The 23,258-nt window shown below is 43.2% G+C and overlaps 1 protein-coding gene across 2 annotated transcripts in view; it reads right to left on the bottom strand.

Annotated features, from left to right (window-relative positions):
- Nucleotides 1-23,258, bottom strand: part of PDE1B (phosphodiesterase 1B) — a 1,345,653-nt gene that overhangs the window by 24,418 nt on the left and 1,297,977 nt on the right. For both annotated transcript variants that reach the window (XM_085654771.1, XM_085654770.1), the window contains 2 exons: nt 12,208-12,328; nt 3,142-3,278 (listed from right to left, as the gene is read on the bottom strand). In XM_085654771.1, coding sequence (XP_085510897.1) covers nt 3,142-3,278; nt 12,208-12,328 — 258 coding nt within the window. The remainder of the gene's footprint in view (nt 1-3,141; nt 3,279-12,207; nt 12,329-23,258) is intronic.

The following is a 23,258-nucleotide window of genomic DNA, read 5'->3' as shown; positions in this document are numbered from 1 at the left end:
GTACCACCCATTTCATGACCCCTTGGCACCAAGTAACGCAAAGCAGTGCATCGTGCTGCTTTGTGTTACTTTCAGGGTACTTTCTAGCACAAAACAAGTTTTGCACTGGAAAGTAAGAGACTTATTTACAAGCCCCTTGCGCCTCTGGCACGTCACTTTTGCCCCATATAAATTGTGACGCACCAGCGGCGCAAGGGGTCTTGTATATAGGTCCCTAAGTTAAGAAAAATAGCATTTGGTGCACTAGTTAGCGTCACTATTATGAAACTAACCCAGTGCAAAATGGTATTAAATCTACCATATAAATCCCACTGCCATGATAATGAACTTATTTGTTATAAACAGTACTCCATGTCTTATGCACTCCTATTACGTTGATTTTTTTCATTAATGCAAGAAGGTAAAAGAAGAAAGATAGTCTCCCTGCAAACTTGCATGTAGCTTCTCGGGTGCAGCCGCAGCAGAAACACCGAATGATGGAAGCACCTTAGGATGGTATATCAGTTTTAATCGAAGATACTGCTGCATGAGGAATCCAAATTCATACCGCACACGGGGGACAAATCCTCATGGGGAATAACATTTACATTGCTATGAGAAAATATGTTGGGTCAGCAAAGGGTTTTTGTTGCTACATTGTGGGGTACAGACTTTATGAAACCCAGTAATTATTGGAAGCTGCACATATGATACAATTTATGATTCTGGCCCCTGAGCAAACAGCGGTTTGCATAAATAAATGAATTATCCAGCCCAAATGTATTCAGGGCGTTAGTTCGACTTCACTAATATTACCGTGCCTGCTGACCTGAGTGGATTTTCAGCTACAGGATGTCCCACCCGTGGATGGTGGGACATGGTGCAACTAGAAGACAGATGCTGAAATAAAGGGATGGCAGAGGACAGGGCTGGATTGAGGGATGGGAACTGGTCTAGAGTTTCAGGACAGTGTCTGGTGGTGAGGGAGATAGCTAATGGGGGCCTTGCAGAGAGGGAGTGAGGCAGGGTATGCTAATCGCGGTGTCTTATATAGCGCACAGTTACCCCAGAGGGCCTCCCGATGCTGAAATAGCCATACCTGCAAAACCTAGGCGAATCAGGCTGAAATTTAACCCTGGGCGTAGTAGCGCTACGCGGAGCTACGCGAAGTGCACTTCGCACTACACGAGATACGTGTAGTGCTACGCGAACTGCGTAGTGCGCTGTTCGGGATGATTGCACAGTGCCGGATGCTTGTCCGCACTGTGCAATCATTGAAAACGGCATCTCGCACAGTGCGAGCTGTTGTTTTCTGCCGCTCGTGTAGATTTTTACTCGAGCGGTAGCTTTCTCAACACGGACTGGTAGTTTCTCATCGCGAGCGGTCGCAATGAGAAACCTGACCTCCCCGCGGTGAGAATCTCGTTGGGAGGTTTATTTTCCATGCTCGTGATCGCCAACTTGATGTTGCTGATCGCGAATGAGGAAAAAGTCTCGCCGGGATGTCTTTTTGCTCGCTCGCGGTCGCCAACTTGACGTTGAGGACCGCGAGCAAGCAAAAAATGCCAACTACGCTACGCGTTTTTGCATTGCGCGACGTGCAATTAGCATAGCGCGAAGTAGCACAAACTACGCAAACTACCCGAGCGTAGCGTAGTTGGCCGCCCAGCGTTACTGAAATTCAGAATAGATAGGTCTTTAATAGTTTCCGGTAGTCAGTTTTGGACTGCAGTTTTCTTATTTTGACAGGGAGGCATTCCATAACTTGGGGGTCAAATAGGTAAAGAGACTACCGCCACACCTGGGTCTCTTAACCTTGGGGATGAGCAAGGAAGAGCACTTTGGGTGCGATGATCTCCTAGGTACATAAGGACACAGCGATTTTCAAATCCAAAGGGAACCTCTTCCTTGCATAGCTCGGACCTTGAAATGGACCGTTTTTTGACGTCTGAGCCAATGAAGTGCAGCCAAAGCTGGTGCAGCGGAATGGTGCTTGGGAATCTTAAACAGTGACCCTGCTGCAGCATTTTTAATGACCTGTAGATGTTTTAGGACATAGTGAGGACTTCCCAAAAATAAGGAATTGCCATAATCAAGGCAGGGGTTAATCAATCCTTGTATGATTACCCTCTTGGACGAGAGAGGTAGCCACTACATAAATTTCCTTAGAATACGTAATAGTCCGAAACAGGTGGCGGACAGCTTTTTGGCATGGGTCCATGGTGAGTTTACTGTCCAACCTGAAACCTAGGAATTTTATAAATTGTAGAAGGAACTGGCCGCTCTCCAAGGCATTGAGGCCGGAGCAGTTCTTTACAACAGGATGTTGTTGCCGACAACCAGCACTTCTGTCTTCCCGCGTTAAGTTTCACGTTGCTGGCTGACATCCACTTAGTTACTTCTTTAAGACAGGTATATAGGCTTGTGGATGCCTGTTGCGTTTCAGGTGTAAGTGCAAGGACCAGCTGAGTATCGTCAGCATAGGAGACGAAGCTGGGGACTTTGATGCATGAGCAGCAGTTATGCACCCTTGGCCTCTGAATGAGAAATGATGATCTGCTTACATTGCAAATCTGCATACTTTTTAACCTAGAACACCCTGAGGCATAACCCTGCAAGGTCTGAGAGGTCTCCTCGCAGAAAGCATAAGTTGAGAATCACGCAAGCAAGAGTAAAGCACAGGAGCGAGGTTTTATTTGGCATGAGCATAAGGATCAACGTGGATTGCGAAAAACATGGAAGCCAGCAAATTATGCCTCGAGCCACCAAATCAAGCTGCACCCCTCTGACATCGTGCCCATTGTACTAGAACATTTTCCTCCACTGATAATTCCCATTTGACCACGATTTAAAGAATAAAAATGTCATATGATTTGTATGCGTCGTTTTTAAGCAGTTGATAAAGCAAATTATTAATAATAATAATAATAAAACTGATAAAATCAATAATTTGGTAAAAGAACAAAAAATTAGAATTAAAAAAAATAATTGGTGTCCATCTCAGATAAAGACACAAGTGCATGCTTTAGGGTAAGAATATCATGCAATCTGCGTGATTGTCAACTGAAGTTTATAACGCTTTGACAATAAGCAATTTGCCACTTGCAGGGGAAGCATTGTCAATGGAATGGTGTAAGCAGGGTAACAGCTGTTGCTCCCTACCGCTGGCTGCTCTCTCCTTCCACTTCTGCTTGTTTTCTTGGATGTACTTGGTCCAGGTAGATCGAAAGCTGGTGAGGTCGGCGTTGATGTCCCCCAGCTCTGCCTGGTCGTCCATGGAAGGCTGTCGCCAGTGGGAGCTGCAAACAGAGTCATGTTATGAATCACAATATAATAGGAAATATATTGATCCAACTGGCTGTTATCGCTCAATCTCACTAGATGGCTGTTATCGCTCACTCTCCCAAGATGGCTGTTATCGCTCAGTCTCACAAGATGGCTGTTATCGCTCAGTCTCACAAGATGGCTGTTATCGCACAGTCTCACAAGATGTCTTTCGCTCTCTCTCTCTCTCTCTCTCTAAAGAGTCTCTCTCTCTCTCTCTCTCTCTTTCTCTATCTCTATCTCTCTCTGTCTCTCTCTCTCTCTCTCTCTCTCCCTCTCTCTCTCTCTATCTCTCTCTGTCTCTCTCTCTCTCTCCCTCTCTCTCTCAAGAGAGAGAGAGAGAGAGAGGGAGAGACTCTATAGAGAGAGAGAGAGAGAGAGAGAGAGAGAGAGACAGAGAGAGAGAGCGAGAGAGAGACTCTTTGTAACAGGAGCATCTCATGCAGGAACTGCTGTGCTTAAAACAATGTAGAGTGAGTTGAGATTTGATTACATAAACTGGGATGTGATGGGGGATGGGAACGTGGGAATATGCATTTGGGAAATTATTAACATACCACTCCACAGTTTTTTGTATATGTTTGCAGTATACATATCTACAATTTTAGGCAGTCGTTAGTCACTTGTTCAGAATCACATGGTTGTCTTTCATGTATGTTTGCAACTACTGGTATTTAAGTAGCAGAAACATGGCTAGGCTGGGCAAAGTAGTGTTATACGTTAATGGTTGTTGTTTGGAGACGATACAATACAATGTAAATCAATTGGGGAATTAAACATTTTTAAATTATACAGTGGCATTACATTTCACATAAATACAATATCATTACATTTAGCATGCATGTACAGTTCAAGGCACCGGCAGATGAAGATTTTTATTATAATAGAGCCGATTATCACATTTTGGGGCCAATCTCACAGTTGCATGTTGTTGTTCCTCTGATTTGCATCAAGAAAAAAAACTGCTGCTAATCTTGTATTTTGTGCACATGGTAATATTTGTGTGCACAAATTGCATGCAAATCCGCATTTCTGGATACACAATACAATACTGGGTGTATTTTTCGTAACGAGTGCTAACAGAAATTTGTAGGTGTGCAGAATGCATCCGATTTTTGTAATACAATTGGAGACAGGCTCTAAGGGCCACATGTGCGAAGCTTTCGAATAGAGACAGTTGAGACCACATAAAAGCCTTTTTACATGTACAAAACCCATTTTGTGATGCGGTATTCTATTACCAAATTGCAAAATGGGTTTGCGATTCGGTATTAGGAAGGGGCGTGTTTAGGGCCTCCCTTCCTAATACCGAATTGCAGTGGTATGTGCAAATGTTTTGAGATCCAAATGTGGTAAAATAACATTCGCAATTTACTGCCGATTTCAAATCGGTGGTAACCCATTCGCAAATGGGAAGGGGTCCACATAGGACCCCTTCCCCTTTGTGAATGAATGCGAAAAGGGTTTTTAAGAGTAGGCAGTAGTCCCACGAACCACAGCCTGCTCTTAAAAATTGAAAAGAAAACTTTACATTTATAGGTCGAGCCTAGCAGCGCGCATGCGCGGTCTGTAAGACCTGTAGTTGTCAGTAAAGGACTTAGCTCCCGCCTGCTGCTTACCTTTGGTTCAGTCCAGTGTCGCTCTCTTTTGCTGCCTCGTAATTGGTTTAGGCAGTGATACATCACTTCCGGTTTTTTTACAGAGGAGCACCAGCCAAGTACAGTTTTGTTCCGCTTTAATTACTCATCTGTTGTATGTAGGAACTCTTTTTAATTGCTTTGCTTCATGCTCTTGTTGATGCCTGTTCAGCTTCAGCACTGGTCTGTGCCACCCCTTCCCCTGCTGCCATCACTGCTTGTTCTTTATAACGGTCCTGACCTTCTTCATCTGTTGTTCATCTCGCTTTGTGTGAGGTCGTTGGGTCCATCTGTTGCACCTAGACTAGCCGGTCCAGCTAATGTTACTGTGGCGCCACAACCTCGGCTGTAGACGTTTTGCCATTTTGCTTTCCACCCGTTACTGTGTACAAATAAAATCAATACCCCAGCTTTACATTTCCACATGATGTTGCCAGGTACTTACTCTAACATATCTCTTTCTACACATGCCACCATTGCAGTGGTGCTGCCCGGCCTTCAGATTGGCATTCCCATTGGATGTCTCTGCCGGAGTAAAAATGAAGCTGCCGGTAAGCTGCCTGAGCTGCCATTTGCGCCTCTTGCAAGCTTGCGGACCCACGGTCATGTTGACACAATTGTTCTTGCCCCTTCCCATCCGCCACAGATATATTGTATTTTGCTACTTCCAAAAAGTCGGTCACATATAAAAAATACCCGCCTACCTCAGGTGGTATATCAGTGGGCTTAATGCAACCACTGCGAGGATCTGTGTTTAACCTCATAATCACAGGTTTAAACCTGTCGGATAACACCACCCTTTCATTCTAAAGCAGTAGATGTAATTAATACCCCGAGTTGGGGAACGGGAATCATAAGTTACCTATGAATAGCGCCCAGATGCTCCTCGAGGGTGAATGCGCCCTCCACAAATAGAGGTTTATGTTATGTCTCTTTGCCACACGCAAAACTGCCCCAGTAAGTCTGTAGACAGAAGATTACTCTTCCCCTGCCCACGTCGATTTTGGGTGGATTCCCTGTATTTCTGCCTTTAACACACAGATCCTACATGAATGTTTAAGACCACACCGGTCTCCCAAACCAAAAAATCCTTGCTAATGACCAATCATATTATGTGTCACTGGGTTGAGGCAGGTAACCAGGTGTCCCTTAATAAATGCTTCCATGTTCTGTATGAACCACTGTCTCTTCCAGGATATAAATAAAAAGGCAGGGAGGCTAGCTGCTGCATGAGAAGCAGCCATTTGCAACACTTGCAGACTCGTAGACCCTGGCTTGTAGAAGAAGCCTCTACTTCTTTGAGACAATAATCACTTTGGTCAAACAACTGATCCTGGATTGTGATAAAGGGATTTGTAAAATGTCTAAGACGAGAGGATTGCTGCTCCAGATATGGCTCCTGACATGACGGTGGTTACTATATGAATAGTTGAAATTAATATTGCACACTCTGAGTGCAGCAGGGTGCTGCACAGCTGTTCTCATTTGCTAGTTGCTAGAAGACCTTATTTCTGGGGAAACCTGATATTTTTCTCTCTTCCTGCAGGATTGGTTGCACAAGATTTAAGGCTTGATGGGTTTGTCTGTAGGTTTGTGCAATGAACTGAGGTTTCGGGGCCAAGTGGGATGTGCCCATTTCGGGCACTTTCGAATCCTGGTGTACCTCAGATAGTGCAGGTTCATTTATTTTATTAAACAATGCTGCTGGTAATAGAATACACCCATCACTCTACTGATTGTGCCTTTCAGTCAAGGTCTCTATTAAGTCCTGAAAGGGTTAGCCAAGTTTTCAGTTCGCATGTGCGCAACATTTCCATATTTTGTGTGCTTCTGTCCGATATTTAGGTTCTTTACGCCTGACACACGGCTTGAAACTTTTTTGCCAATGAAACCGTGCAGTAACGAAGTGCCTTGCTTCCACTTACCACACGTTGTTCAAAAATACTCAAGGAAATTTGCAATTATGTATATTGGACTCGTATCTTCCTGCACATGTGTTCTAACCAGTGTTTTCATTTGTTTTCTTTTTCTTTAATTAATTTCTTACAACTGTGTTGCATTGGCAGAAACCTTCAGTAATGCGTTTAGCTTACAATTATAACAATAACATTAAGCACAGCTATGTTTTAAGAACCGTACAACTGATACCAAAAGTTACAACACATGTGCAGCAAAACATTAGTCAACTATTTCTACATGTGTACAAAAATTACCCCAAACTACTTGCACCATTTTGCTTATAGGGGCTTATTTGTATGTTCATGTGGGGTACATCTATCTGGGCTTTGGGTTTCCAAGAGGTTCCCAACTCTATAAAAACCACCTTTTAGAGTTACCTTCTTCTTTTTATTTTTTTGTTTTTTTAACACCCAAAGACACAGCTCCTACCTATTTATTTATTTTTATCATCAAAAAGCCAAAGCTATCCACACAGTTCCACACCACACCATTCAACTCCACACAATTCAAATGGACACCACATAATTCAACACCAAACCACATAATTCAGCAATGCAATTACTCAACACACCACACACATTCAATCCACAACACAAAATGCATGCCACAAAATAAATTCAACAGCACACCACATAACACACAATCCCACTCAACATAATTCCAGTACAATCAATGCCACATAATTACTATTCACATAATTCCACTACACGCCACATTCATACACTCCATAACAGATAAGTACAAGACATTGTCATTTACAATGCCAGTAGCTCTAACTCAAGCAAATACAAGACCTATTGCATTTCCAACGCATGTTCATTTTGTAATGCATCCTGTTTTTTTTTTTTAAAGGAAAACGGGCCGCTTCACCAAAAAAAGATTATTTAAGAGCAATCACAGACGCGGTGGTCTGCTGACCTCAGCAGGCCACCATCACTGTAATTTTTGCGATTCCTAATGGGTCACATATTGCGACCTACATCATTAATATTAATAAGGTAGGTCATTTGTGACCCACTGGGAATAGCAGAAAGTGTTCAAAACACTTTCGTACATGCCGTTTTGCGATTTTCTAAAAGCAAATTGAAAGATTTGCAATTAGGGAATCACAAAACGAATTCTTAGTGCATCTGGCCCTAAATAGTTTGCCCAGAATAATGCAAGTTACAGTCAAAATCATTCCAGAGCCGGCTTTAGAAGAAGGTGTGGATTTATTGAACTCAGACGTTAGCCACAAAACCCTTTCTCCTCTTGTTAATTTAACACATGGGGAATGCCAGGATTTAAACCTAGGTCTTCAAGTTCCAATGTTAACAACTTAGCAACTATATGACATCTCCTTCCCACATTAATGTTGATTTTCTATTTTTGCTTTTTTTTAAGTTACCAAAAAACTAAGGGGCATAGTATCAAGTCAGGCGATAAAATCATCGCCGCTTTAGCGGCAGAAAACTGCCGCTAAAACGGCGATAATGGGCTTGATAATATGCTCTATGGAATTCCATTTGAAGCCCATGTTAAATGTGAAGGACATCTAACCTGAGCTTCAATTGGAATTCCATAGAGCATATTATCAAGCCCATTATCGCCGTTTTTGCGGCAGTTTCCTGCCGCTAAAGCGGAGATAATTTTATCGCCTGGCTTGATAATATGCCCCAATATAATTAAAAGAATTCCTGTGAAATACGCAAAGTGAAAAGCTGCTTCTGGAGGGTGGACATACACAACGTATAGCTTTCGAAGGAGAAATGTTGGAGCTGCATATATCAAGAAAATAATTATAGCACCAAGACGTTCTAAAATGTTTACAATCTAATCATCAGTGCTCTGTTCGAAGAAGAGCTATTGCGAGACTCCCAGCTTGGCAACTATATCGAGCAGTTGTAGAGAACAGCTTGGCAATTCACAATAAAGAAGAAAAAGGCATGCCAGTGTAAGCCCTGCAGACCTGTTGTCTTTATGTCACAAGCGTCATCGGTGGCTTGATTAGAATTCCAATGAAGGCTTGCCAGATGCAATTTAGAAACTAGCCACAAGAGGGCAATGTTACCTAGCCATTCTTTCGGTAACATTCACCTTCATAGCTGGATTAATGCAATGATATGAATGGTTTGCTTTGTGGTTTGTAGCTTTAGCATGCAGAGGTCACTTCAAGGTCTACCCTGAGTAGCCAAATCGTCATGGCGAAGCGGCAGCAACTCCTTTTTGAAGACACCGGTCGACATGTCCTCAGTACTCCCTTGGAGGTGCAGATGCTCGGGAGTACGGCTTTTATCTAGCACACTCGGCTTGACTCAGGGTCATGTGTTGTGCGGCAGCTTGGGGTCCTCTCTAGAGAGTGTAATGAGGCACTTAAATGTATGTATGTAGTTAAATGCATTGAAATGTGTTCCATGAAAGGAATAAAGACTATTATTCAGCCGCGCTATATTTATAAAGGAAACAAGCTTGTTTCCATTGGAAAAAGGTACTGAAATAGACAGACGCACATGTCACCGAAAAAACAACTCCAGGAACAGCAGGAGATTCTGCAGAAAAAGCAGCTGAAGGAACGGCAATGTTCCACCCAGTGTTGCCTCGGAAAATTACAGGGGTGTGAAATATCGCAGATCTGTGGGGAAAGTTCGTGAAATTCCAGAACAAAATACGCGAAATTAAACTTATAGAGAATTGTGCTTTGCAGGTACCTCGCATGATTTTTTCACTCGAGTGCACAATTTGCATGCGAAAGTGTCGCATGGTACAGGCTGGAGACTGATAAGAGCGGAAATGGTTCCACGGTGAGACATTTTCTACACCAACTAGACCCTGTGCGAATGTATGTGAAGTTTTGAGAAATTTCACAAATTTGGCATTACGTAATTAGAATTTCTCCTAGGTCTAAACAAGAAATCAAACACTACAGAAAAACAGTAGAATAAAAGATTTTGTAATAGAAAAAGCAAGATAATTAAAATAAGAGTGCCACTCTTTCACTATCACTTAACACGTTTCAGCCGCTTGGAACTGGTTACATCACAATAACATTACAATTATCACACTGATATAATACACAGATTGTAGAACTAAACATAACAGTTCAAAAGCATTTGGGGCAGAATTTTAGTTTGGGTTAATGAAAACAAAATCAAAGTGGTTGAAAAAAGAAAGTCTACTGCCATAAGCATGAGGGTAGAAGTGTAAAAGGGACGTGATGCCCCAGAACGCCTAGGTACTAGAATAGGAGGGGTGCCACAGAAAAAAACTGATGTAATACTAGCAGGGACATCACAGAAAATGAGCAATTAGAACAGAAAATTTCCCAAAGAAAAACCCAGAGCCAGAATACCAGGAGCCACAGACAAAAAATATCTCAATTGCATGCGTGCCACTGAAAAACAATGGTGCAAGAACAGCAGGGGTGCCAAGGACGTTTCACTGCCACAATGTCAGTCACTGAAAAAGGAAGTATTTAAATTCCAGAGGTGACACAGAAAAAAGAAAGGGCCTTATTTATGAAGGCCTTGCAACACTTTTGTGCCGCTGTTGCGTCACTTTGCGCCACATTGCACCATATTTACAAGGTGATGCATCTGGGCAGATGCGTCACCTTGTACAACCCTACGCCACTTTATACCTGCATTAGGTATAATGTATGCAGGGTGGGTGTTAAAAAAGGGTCACTTCTAGGATGCCACTGCATCAAAACCTTACGCCAGACTCATGGCAGGCATAAGGGTGACAAAGTGCAAAGGGAATAGGCCTACCCCATGCATTGCTGGAGTTGCGTCATGCTTGCATCACAACTCCAGCAATGTGTGACTTTTGTGCCCACAGATACATAAGGATTCCTGACGTATCTGTCCTTCCTTACGACCTGGAACGCCTACAGTAAATACGGCGCATCCATCATGTCGCAAGGAGGGCGCAGTGACAACTGTCATATCGCTGTTTTATCGCAGCGATGTGACAGTTTTCATAAATGAGGCCCAAAGAGTAGAGTAGTAGTGGTGGACGACAACAAAGAAGCAGGAAATAGAACACCGGGGTTATATCACTCAATTGTCACTGTATGAAACAATGATATTGGTATGTAATTTTGAAAATTTTGAATAAAGAATTTTGATACAAAAACAATAGCAGAATATGCCACAGAACAAGAAGGTATAGAGGCTTCCCAGGAAAAGTGGTACAGGAATAGCAGGTTTTGCAGCAGATACTAGCAGAGGCATTACAGAAAAAAGCAAGTACTGAGACAGCAGTGGAATATTTATGAAAACATATGTTGTTAGGAAAAGCAAGAGACAGGAGACAGAACGTCGAGTAATATATTAGCAGGAGATTACTAAGGAAAAATGTTAAAAATACAGGTGGAGCTTTACATATGTTTATGTGTTTTTACTTTTTCTGCCATCCTCAAACATTTGCAGTTGTACTTTTGGAAAGCTGTGGATAGAGCAGGCTTCCACACATATTTCTTTAATGTCCTGTGACTTTCCCTATAGACACTGGATCCCACTGCGTAAAGTTTTCAACAGCAGAAAACACTGCACAGGGGACTAGAGCCTCCGATGAAAAGAACTATCATTTCACATTCAGAAGCCAGCCCCCTAAACTCCACTAAGTCTGAAGGTGATCAGTTTTCCTTTCCATCCCATTCCCATCCCATTCCATCAATTTCCACAGTGGAATGGGGTCAGTGAGGAGTATCAGAATTCCTACAAGCATACTTGTTTGTGAGAATTCCCAGACATCCAAGGTAAACCACGTCTTAGAATTCCCACTTTCCATCTCTCCAGTGGGATTTAGTACTATGGATTTCTCTACATTTGTGGTTGAGAAATTCACCCAACAAAATTAATTTACTCCCACCAAGAATTTCTTTGTGAATTTGGGGCAGGTGCAAAATAGGGTAAATCCAGTCATAAACTCCCATTTATGAATGAATTTACCTTTATGAGTAGACTCACTAGACTGAAAATAGCAAGAGACTCTGCAAAATAAACTAGTGCTGGTAACCACACATGGCACAGAAAAACACAGCAGAAGGCGCCACAGAAGAAGCAGGATGCGCCATAGCATAAAAAGCAGTTGTGTCAGTAATTCTGAAGTGACCAACATTTGACAATTAAGTGGTATAGAGAATACCTTAATTAGATAACTAACTAATTGAATAAATAAATACATAAATAACAGGAGGTGCCACTAAAAAACATAAGAAGTGGATTCATCAGAAGGCCAGCTGGAAAGAAATCCTGAATAAGCTGAATGACACACAGGAAATGTCCACTCCCCCCAACCCTCCCACCACCCGCTCACCACCACCAACCTGGTTTGGTGGCTAGACGGTTTGGACGACTTGGAGCCTTCCTCTGCCATGGGGACGACAATCTTCTCAGCCACGTCAGTCAGCACTGAAAACGTTGGATCGACTATGAACTCGATGAAGCCTGCGGGGAAGATCAAGGAAGTTATAGAACGCTTGTTGTTGGAGGACCCATTTTAAGTTTGATTATACTGACACGTCATGCTCGATTTTAGTGAAGAACACCGAGAGCCCTGCAGACAGTTTTCTTGCTTATAAATCGCAAAAGTTGGTAGCATGCGACACAAAGACTACTAACCTGCAACATTGTGTGTATTAAGCAGTGCTTAATTCGTAAGATAATAAGTGCCAGGGCCCTGACCAGGAGGCAACCTCAACTTGAACCACCAATCATCCCTGTCATCACTGCTAAAACAACTACTAACTATCTCTCTCACCAGCAAGTGCAACAGTTCTAATTATTCCAGGTCCCCAAAGGAAAAGGAATCGCTGGGGAGGCATGTATTAGCATTTTTTTAGGTATATTGTATTCATAAACAGCTGTTGTTCTGCTCATCTCTAAAATAGATGAGCAGCGCCACCATGTGGTGGACTGTTCTAAGTATGGTGTTGACTATTAAGTGCTACTGCTGAGCACCAAAAATCACCAGCTCAAATTAAGAACAGATATTAAGAACAATAATTTGTTATTGCCATTTATTGTCTAAAAGGAATTAGGTACATCGCCCAGTATTAGCACACAGTACAGTGTGAGCTCACTCTTTCAAGAAGAAGGTGCAAAATCGCAAAATATGGCCACTCAGCAAAAAAGGTGTCTGGGGAATGTTTATTCTCAAAAGGAGTGAGAAAAAACCAAAATGTGCTTTTCACCACCTGTTAAGAATGGTCGCTCTGCAGACTCATAGGTCCCGAAGAAAATAACCTGAGGGAGAAACAGAAGAATTCCAACAACTTTACAAAATGTTTTGAATAACCCGCAGTATGCCCTTCATTTTTTTGGTTATCTAAATTTCTTCCTCTTTTCAGTTTGGATAAAATGAAATATTAGTATTCTTAGGGAAGACACGAAGGATTGGAAAGGAAACGAGATTCCACTTCCAACATTTACCAGCGGTTCAATTAGATAAATACTAGGTAAATTACTATGAGTTAGCCTATGCTCTAATTGGAGTCATGTCAGAGGTTGATGTAGTGAAGGAGCATGGGAGTCCACGCCAGGCTTGTCGAAGTCTCCCCTGGGTACGGATCAATGAATTGGGAGATTGCCCGAGGCGCAGGTGCAAGAGCCGCGCCCAGTTTCTAGATATCTAGCTGGATTCTTTTCTGAGTTTGATACCCTGGAGGAACACCGACGTTCTCAATGGGACTATGGAGCTCTGCCCTAGATATAGAGGTCTTGCTCCAGTCTGTGGCTTGAGAAAAATATGCAGGTGTAGCTGCCTTCACACTAGACATGTGAGAGGGCTATGGGTGTTCTGATGGTGCAGTCTATGCCAGAAAGATCTTGGCAGAACTTGGGAGGCATTGCATCCTTGCCATGGTAAGGGGGAGGCATCAGAGGTTGCTCTTTGGGCTTCTGCTCCATAGAACCCGAGTTCAACATTAATTCATCCTGGGGTGAACAACAGCAAGGTCCCAACGGGGCCTTACGGATCCAACACCAGCGCAATCTTACTCTCTGGCTTGGGACAATCCTGGGTGTGCCCGGCAGAACCAACATACCATGTGCCCAATTCATATTCCTAGCTCAAGTCGATTGGTCCTGGGTCTGTTGGGGCACCTATCGCCATCCTGGAGAGAAGTCTCTGGACAATTCAATACTGGTTCTGAATTCAAGGAGGAATTAAACATTGAAGATAGATGATCAGCTCTCCTGCCATCTGCTCCACAGCCCCTGATGAACGGCCCTACCCTACATCCACCAACAAGATGGGCTAAGCACCTGAAGCCGCTGACCAGAAGGTTCAAGTCCCTAACGTCACTTGGGTGTGTTCCTTTGGGCCGCAATTCAGATCGCTCTGGACTGCTGAGACAAGTGAGGGGAAGCCTGGCCAGGTGCATGTAGAGTCTCCCAGAGTACCTGGATGATCTGGCATCCTGGACTGATGCAAATGCTCCTCCCTGTGCATCCTACTGTGCCCACGCAGCCCTGGACTTCAATAGTGGCAGTTTGTTAGCAAGCGGACCTGGAAGGAATGTGTCCAATCTCCACACTCAGTGCTGCAGAGAGGGCCCACTGCATGCACAGTGAGACACCACACTGCCTCTTTGAACACCCTTCGCTTCCCTCTGGCCGGACTAGGATGTTTGTCAACACCTACACATTAAAGCTTGGCTCAGAGGATATCTTTTAATAAATGACAGTGACAGTGACATAGTAGGTCTGTTACTTACAAAACATTGGCACAGAATCAGGCCACGTACGAATAATTTAGCATGGGAGCATCCATAAATGTGCCATGTACTCAGGGCAATGTGGGCAAGTCCTCTTCCGTGCACACTACCCTAGGACAATGGACGGAGGTGCCTCCACACAGCTCTATCATTATGGCTTGGGGGTTAGTCTGACTTAGAAGTACTTTCATCAAATGGTCTCCTGAGCCATGCATGGTCTTTCCTCTCGTAATGAGCAATATTAATTGCAACAGCACATCATCCCTAGGGTAAAATAAATCTGTCTCATGATGGTCTAACCGTAGCACATGCTTCCTGTTAGTTGGTGTACAATTCAACACATAGTGAAATCTTCTTTGCTTGGTTGCCAAAAGCCAATTATCTCTGTGCTAACTTTTGTGATACATCCTGCTTGAAATTGTAGTCGTAAGAATGATTAGGAAGCACTGCTTTCACAGACTTTATTCACTCTTAATATGAAGAGAAAATAACCTTTAGCCCTTTTACTCTGCTGAGCATTCTTTACTCCCTAAGCACAGCTTAGAACACCTGCATTATCATTTGGTGTACTGTCCCAGTCAAACCTCTCACCTATAATTCTCCATGATGTCCACTGTACCCACCTTGCCAGGTAAGCAAAAAATGATTAAGAGTGCTACCTCACCGGTATTTTACAGGCAGCCTAAAGTTGACCAGGTCACATTCTCTTGCCAGGGAAAAGGCCCTGGTTGTTGCAACATTCCCAAATTGCACTGTCATTAGCATCCAAAGGTTGGTGCCACCCTATGACACCCAGGGTACATGGATTACAAATAAGGTATTTGCACATCAATATGAAAAACGGTCATCACCTGACCCTAGAAGGAGGACTTCAGCCTCTGTGGGGCCTGGCAATTTCTGAAGGGTCACCCCAAACTTTTTTTCTCCCTCCTCCATTTTTTCCGACCTCGTTTTTGTTGGGTTTTGGATTCTGGGCACTTTACCACTGTTAACCAGTGCTAAAGTGCATATGCTTTGTACTGTGGTTGCATTGGCTTATTTACAATTGGCATATTTAATTTACTTATAAGTCCCTAGTAAAGTGCACTATATGTTCAACAGGCCGATACATTAAATGCTACTAGTGGGACTGCAGCACAGATTGTGCAACCCACTTCAGTAGCCCTTTAAACATAGCTCAGGCCTGCCACTGCAAAACCTGTGGGTGCAGATTAAACTGACTTTTGGACCTGTCAAGATAACCCTCTTGCCAGGCCCAAACCTTCCCTTTTATTACATATAAGTCACCCCTAAGGAAGACCCTTGGCAGCCGTAAGGGTGCAGTGCATTTAACAGATAGGACATGTACTTTTGAGTTTTACATGTCTTGGTAGTGAAAAACTGCTAAATTTGTTTTTTACTACTGCAAGGCCTAACTCTCCTATAGGTTAACACTGGGATTGCCTTAAAGCAACTTTTATGTGTAATTCCCAATTGGAAAAAAATAGAGATTTGGAGTTTGGTATCTCTGGACTCACAATTTGAAATCACAAATTATGGTGAAGCTGGATTTTAGATTGTAAGTCTGAAAATGCCACTTTTAGAAAGTTTTTGAGAAAGCATTTTAACCATTCTGTGCCTCTGCCTGTCTCTGAATACACGTCTGGGTTGGGTGACAGCTGGGCTTTGTGCATTCTCTCTAGGCAGTCATACACAAAGGGAGATGGGGTGCGACTATTGCATTCCGATGGCCCATCATCAGGCTGATGGACATACCTTAGGTAGAGAGGGAGGGAGGAGCTGACACTTGCACATGAATAGGACTGTGCCTGTACCCACATAAAGAGCTTCATACCCTGCTGTAGTGAGTTGGAGCCAGGGCACGAAAGACTGGGGCCTCGTGATCTTCAAAGGTCTCTTTGAAATCCCTCCCCCCACTTCAAAGGCAGAACTGGGTATAAGTACTGCACCCCGACACCAAAGTTGAGCTACTATGCTGCAGGATGGACTGCCACTTTGCTACCTGCTTTGCTGTGTTGGCCTGCTGAGTTCTGTGCTGTAGGAGGGACTGCCACTTTGGTACCTGATCTGCTGTGTTGGCCTCCTGCCTGATGTTTCTTGGCTGGGGCTTGATAAGGACTAGACCTGTTCTCTACATCCTTGAACACAAGTTTCACCAAGGGCTTGCTGGCTTGCCTCCTGTTATCTGAAGTCTCAGGGTCACAAAAGCCTTCTTGCAACTCAGCTGGTGCTGCTGGACTCTGCCATCTGTGAGTCCTACCCTTGCCTGAGGCACCCCCTGCAGTCCTGGGCCTCAGAAGAGGGTTCTGCAGCTGTTTTCTTCAAATATCGACACCTTTGCACCTATCGAAAGCCACACAGTGCCATCTGATGTAGTGCCAATTGAACAACGTGAGTCCCGACTGCAAGGTTCGACACAGCACAGATCCAAAGATGCTGCTGCAGGGCTCCAATCCGACGCAACGCCAACTCTTCAACACCTACTGAGAGGTTTAACGATGACATATCGATCTGACTGCGTGAATCAGAACCGACACTGACACTTGCTGCATACAAGGTACTTTTTCGGCAGGCCCTGTCTGGGTCCTATAGTTAGTCTGCTCTCCATTGCAGTCGGCCTGAACTTTGGATTCACCCCGGTCTAGCATGACCTCAAGTAACCTTTAAGCACTATTTTTGGATTTAATCTTTAAAAAATCTTATATCGAGTTCTACTGATTGGATCTTTGTTATTTTGATCTTGTTTTACTCAGCTAAAAGTTCTCTATTGTTCTAAATGGGTGTTGAGTCTTTTTGTGGCTTTTACAATGTGTTACTGTAATTAAAGTGTGCACAACTACTTTACACATTGCCTCTTACGTTAAGTCTGACTGCTCTGTGCCAAGCTAACAGACGATGAGCACAGGTTAATTTAGGTCGTGTATCTGACTTACTCTCACTAGAATTGTGGCTTCTGCTTGGACAGGGTGTATACTTTGCCAATCAGAAATCTACATTTTTAACAACCGCACATAGAGGTTTTCTAACTAGAGGAGACAACAGCATCCGCAATCATTTTGAAGCCCATCCCTGGGTGTTGAGGTGCTGCCTATGGTAAGTAATAAAATCCCAAGTCTGGGAAATGTACCCTGTACATGCATGGAGCCCCATAAGAGCTCTGTTCCTCAAAAACAAAAGCATTTTAAGCCTGGAAGGACCTGTGTGACTTCTGCAACATTGCCCTGGGTTCAATGCCAATGTCAACTGCCTGCACCTGAAGTCAAACTGCATTGAATTTTATGAAGACCATGTTGGACTTGGCCATCTCGGTAGGGTCATCCCCAAACCTTTTACCTTCACCATTCCTATTTTTGCTGAATTAATTTGTGCTGGCCTTAGGACTCTGCACTTTACCACTGTTGACCAGTGTTCCAGTTTTGTGCTCACTCCCTAAAACATAGTAAAATTGGCTTACACCTTATTGGCATATTTAATTTACTTCTAAGTCCCCTGTAAAGTGATATACCATAAACCCAGGATCTGTAAATCAAATGCTACTAGTGGGCCTGCAGCACATATTGGGCTACCCACTAAGGCACCCCTTGAACATGTCCCAGGCATGTCAATCAACTTGGCAATATAACCTCCTTTCCAAGCCTTAACCACCCCTTTTTTTGCATATGTGTTACTCGTAAGGTAGGGCCTAGGTAGTCCATATGACAGGGTGCATTGTAATGAAAAAGGTAGGCATATACTTTTTGGTTTTACATGTCCTGGTAGAGAAAAACTCCTAAATTCATTTTTCACTACTGTGAGGGATACCTCTCCCGTAGAATCACATTGGTTTGCCTCATTACAGTTAACAAGTGCTAAAGTTTGACTGGGAACAGGTTAACATTTCATGTTGGGTGTCTGAGAAGTTACAATGAAAAATTATCTTTAATGGTAAAGTGGGATTCTAAGTTACAACTTTAAAAATGCCGCTTTTAGAAAATTGCCATTTTCCTTCCCTAGCCATTTGGTACTTACAGCCTGTCCCTTGGTCGCATGACTTAGTGTAGTTGGCAGTTGGACTTTGTTTATTCCTCCCACAATTGAGAGATTAGCTGTGCCTGGATGGGATATCAACTGGCAGAATGGAGGGGTCAGAGCTGGGCCCACTTCCAAGTAAATAGCCTGTGCTCTACCTTTACACAAAGGACCTGTCACCCCTGCACTGTTTATGCAGGCAACCAGTGGTGCTGGAACACATTTTAGAGTGGGAGTTCTAACATTAGTATTATATCCCAGAAGTCATATGGACTGTGAAAAATCCAAGCATCATACAAAAAGAAAAAGTAGCATATACCCTTCGATACCCTCTCCCCCTCAGTTCTTACATCACGCCTGAGGGATGTGGGGGTGAAGGACGCAGCTCTAGATCTATTGACTTCTTTCCTCGTTGGGAGGGAACAAAGAGTCAAGCTGGGGGAGTTCCTATCTCCATCCCGTCCTGTGCTATGTGGGGTCCCCCAAGGGTCGGCGCTTAGCCCGACCCTATTTAACATCTACGTAACCCCTCTAGCCAGACTAATAAGAACGTTCGGGATGGAGGTAGTCTCTTATGCAGATGACACCCAAATACTCGTCTCTCTCTCCCATTCAGATGTGCAAACCGCCTCCAAGTTTAGATCTTGTATGGAGGCGGTTGGTCATTGGATGATTCAGAACTCCCTTAAACTGAATGGGGAGAAGACTGAGGTGATGGTGTTTGGAGGGAAAGAAAACATCTGGTCAGCCAATTGGTGGCCTGACTCGTTGGGAATGTGTCCTTCCCCCACCACATCTGCTAAGAATCTCGGGGTGCTGATAGACCCTGCCCTTGATATGAACAAACAGGTGAGTAGGACCATCTCCACCTGCTGGGGTCTGATCCACACTCTTCGAAGGATTAGGAAATACCTTTCCTTGCAGGCCAGAAAGCAAATTGCTGTCGCACTTATTGGTTCACGTTTGGACTACTGTAATGCGCTGTATGCGGGGCTAAACAGGAGCCTCCTGCAATGCTTACAGGTAGTTCAAAATGCCACAGCCAGATTTGTTCTGGATATCCCCAGACGCTCTTCGGCCATGGAGGCTAGGAAAACACTGCACTGGTTACCGGTAGAACTTCGAATACGGTTTAAAATCCTATGTATGACATATAGAGCTTTGCCAAAAATAGCGATTCAGGAGTCGGATCTATCATTTCCCATTACACTCCTGGAAGGAACTTGCGTTCCGCCGGGAAATTGCTTCTTATAGCTCCCCGTATACGAAGAGCTAAATGGGGTGGCAGGGCCTTTTCCACTCTGGCCCCCAAATGGTGGAATGATCTCCCTCTTGACCTCAGATCCTTGCCCTCCCTGCAGAAGTTCCGTAGTGCTCTTAAAACTTGCCTCTTTCGGCAGGCCTATATGTAAGGATGTTTGCTTCAATTATTGATCGTATTCTTAGGCGCCTTGATACCTTCGGGTTTTTGTTTTGCGCGATATAAATTTTTATCAAATCAAATCAAATCATATATGCCATGCCCTTTCAGCAGGTGAGTTGTAAGGGTGTGGTATGTTGCTGGTGGTGAATTTTGGAGCACTGGTGTGGTAGCACACTGCCATTTATAGACAGCACATTTACTGTAGAAATGGTCACTAAATGTGTATACACTGACACTTTTACTGGTAAAAACATATGTGTGTAAATTGGGTTTCAAGTGAATATTTATCATTTATGCATCACTAAGTAAAGTGTCATGATTTGTTTTGATCCTATTAGAATATTTGTATTCGTCTCCGTTCAGACTTACAAAAAAGTGTTTCATTTGTGCTTTCTTAATTTCTGATATGATTTGAAATATGTGTATAATTAATTTCCCAATATTTAAAGGATTCTGAATGATAGAAGATACTGACATTCTACAACCAATCCTTTCATTTACTGTACCCCAGAAGAATGGTCAACAAGGTGAATTTACAAAATAGTCTCACTTTGCAGTCAGAGAAATACAAGTACACTTCAGTTTCCGAATAGGCTGCAACTTGTCAGAAGACATAGCCTGATATTTGATCTTTGTCTTTGAACGTGCAGCAAATGAGACAAGTTAAACACAATATTTAAAGGCATCTTTATTGCTCATTAACCTTCTGAACGCCAACATGGTTATTTGTGAGGGTGCTGAAGCAACCCGGACACCCCTACTACCACAGCCTAGGCAGCCAGTTCGGAGTCAGAGGAGTCAGGAAAATTCAAGCACTTCAAAAGGAATTTTCTAGAAACATCTCATACTTCAAAGAAGGCACCATGTATAAAATTAGGACCTTTATACCCACTCTTCAGTTCACTTTCAGAGCCTGCGGAAAGACTCTCAGAGGATTGGCTGCTGCTGTGGTCTGCTTTGTACCCCTCAAGATAGTTTTGCTGCACCTGGAAGGACTGCTTTGCTGAGTGGAGATGGTCTGTCCTGCTTCTAGAGCCCTGTTTCTTTCTTGAACCCAGGACTACCAGAGCAGCTCCAAGGGCTAGTTGGCTGGCTTGCTGATCAGAGCCTCAGGGACAGAAAAGGCTCCAACCATCTTGTCCCTGCATCTGGACTGAGCCTGAGTGAGTCTCTATCCGCAAGTTGTGCCTCTCCAGTGCTAGACCCTTGGTGGTGGTGCTAAAGGTGCCCAGATAGAAAATAATCCCAAACTTGGGACATAACAATATTTTGGCTTAAAACTACTCTGAGAGCTGAGAGAAGACCGACCTGTTTGTTTATCCAACCAAAGTGCATCGCGGTATGGCCTTACTTCGCGGCATCTCACGTTACGTTCTTCTCCACAGCAGCAAATCCTGTTCAGTGGTCCTAGCACCAAAGGGGTATCCGGTCTTATGGAACTCTCACTGGCTGCAGCCTCTAGCTTTGTCCTTCTGGAGATTTTAGACTTAGACGAAATAGACTAAGCCCGAATGTAGAAATCATCACCATGAATTTGTCCAGCAGCTCCCTGACGAGGGCACTCCTTCCTTGGACACCGCATGCAGCCTTGCCCCACTAAACGTTACCTTCTTAGAACACTTTGCTTGAAATTTCATCTAAGACCGAAGGTAAGCGACAGTCAGGCCCAACCCAGTTCTTGTATCCGACTCGCTCTTCGTCTCAGTCATCCATATTTGTATACTTTGACCCGGTTTCGCACAACCGATGTCCGCAGATGGTGCTTTAATCTTTTGGTTGCTAGTTTTTACTTTACAATTTAAAAAGTCACTCTGGTTCTACTGACTTGAGTTTTGTCATTTTGGTTTCAAATCATTTATTAAAATTGACTCTATTTTTCTTAATTGGTGTGGGAATTTTCTTACGTTGTGTTTTCACTTTATTGCTGTTTGTGTGCTACATAAATACTTTACACATTGTCTCTAGATTAAGCTGAACTGCTTTTGTGCCAAGCTATCAGAGGGTTAAGCACAATGTAATTTAGTGACTTTTGTGGTAAACCAAGACAGGAATTGCAGCTGTTGCTTGAACACCCACATTCAAACAACAACCAAATTTCTCACATGTCAAATCCACTCAGAAGGGCAGAATAGTCCAGTGATTTAAAAAGAAAAACATAAAAATGCAAATCTTTGAGTTTCCAAGTCCCTGTGTACCTTTATATTGCAAAAACTATTATGGTAGCTCAGGTAAATTTAGAATCTTTGAGGAAAGAGAGAGAAAGAATGTTTTTTGAAAGCCAAACAAAGGACAAACTGGACAATATAATAAGAAAAAACAGCCTGAATGAACTGAAAGTAGAATGTACCACACCTAGTACAACATTTCCTCGGTACACAAAGGCACATGTGTTTAGTTAAAGGCGATTACTGGAGCTATCTGTTTAACATGGGTGGGGCTAGAACGTTAAGGGTATTTTAGAACCCAAAGTGAAGATTGCTATTGTGGTGTTTGAATGTGAAGATGAGTGTAGCAAGCAACGGATATCTGCAGTTTATATTATATGCAAAGCTTGAGTTGGACTCAATCTTTTCTCTGTAACATGGTCTCATGTTCTGTACATTAATTTCCTTAATTAATGAAAAATTCGGTTGCTATTCAATTTTTTCTTATCCTATATTTTATTCTCTATTTATTTAGAGTTATAGCTTCTTCCACAATACAGATGATTTATAATTGGTTGTCCAGTGCATTTCGAATTGGTAAATAATTAGGAGTTCCTTAGGGCAGTCGGCATGTTTATTCGAATATTCGGAAGAAGACGTAGGGGCATATCAGCAACAGACGGCGATAAATATCGCAAAGCGTGCTTAGCGCTTTTATATTTATCGCCGTCTATCGCTGAAATGTATCGCCCGGTTAGCGTGTTATTAACAACCCGTTACTTCAGGGCGATAATATTCCAGAAATATCCAGAGAAATGGGCCAACATCGCTGGAAAACCAGGAATGTTGCACTCAAAACGGCGATAGCCTTGGTGATACACCCCTGTGGTCGTATCACCATAATCCACCCCCAACGTTATGGATAAATAAGTCTGGATTTTACCAGACGTTCAAATCCAATGATAATGGCCAGCTAGCATGATTTTGAACATCGCTACATCGGCCGGGCCATTGTTGTAAATATCGCGAAGCTGCCTTCGCGATATTTATCCATGGAGCTTTTTTGAGGCACGCCTACTTTGCAT

The sequence above is a fragment of the Triturus cristatus genome, chromosome 4_1 (genome assembly GCF_964204655.1).
Source record: "Triturus cristatus chromosome 4_1, aTriCri1.1, whole genome shotgun sequence".
Taxonomy (NCBI): Eukaryota; Metazoa; Chordata; class Amphibia; order Caudata; family Salamandridae; genus Triturus; species Triturus cristatus.
The sequence above is the reverse complement of the archived record's forward strand: the minus strand, read 5'-3'. Positions and strand labels throughout refer to the sequence as shown.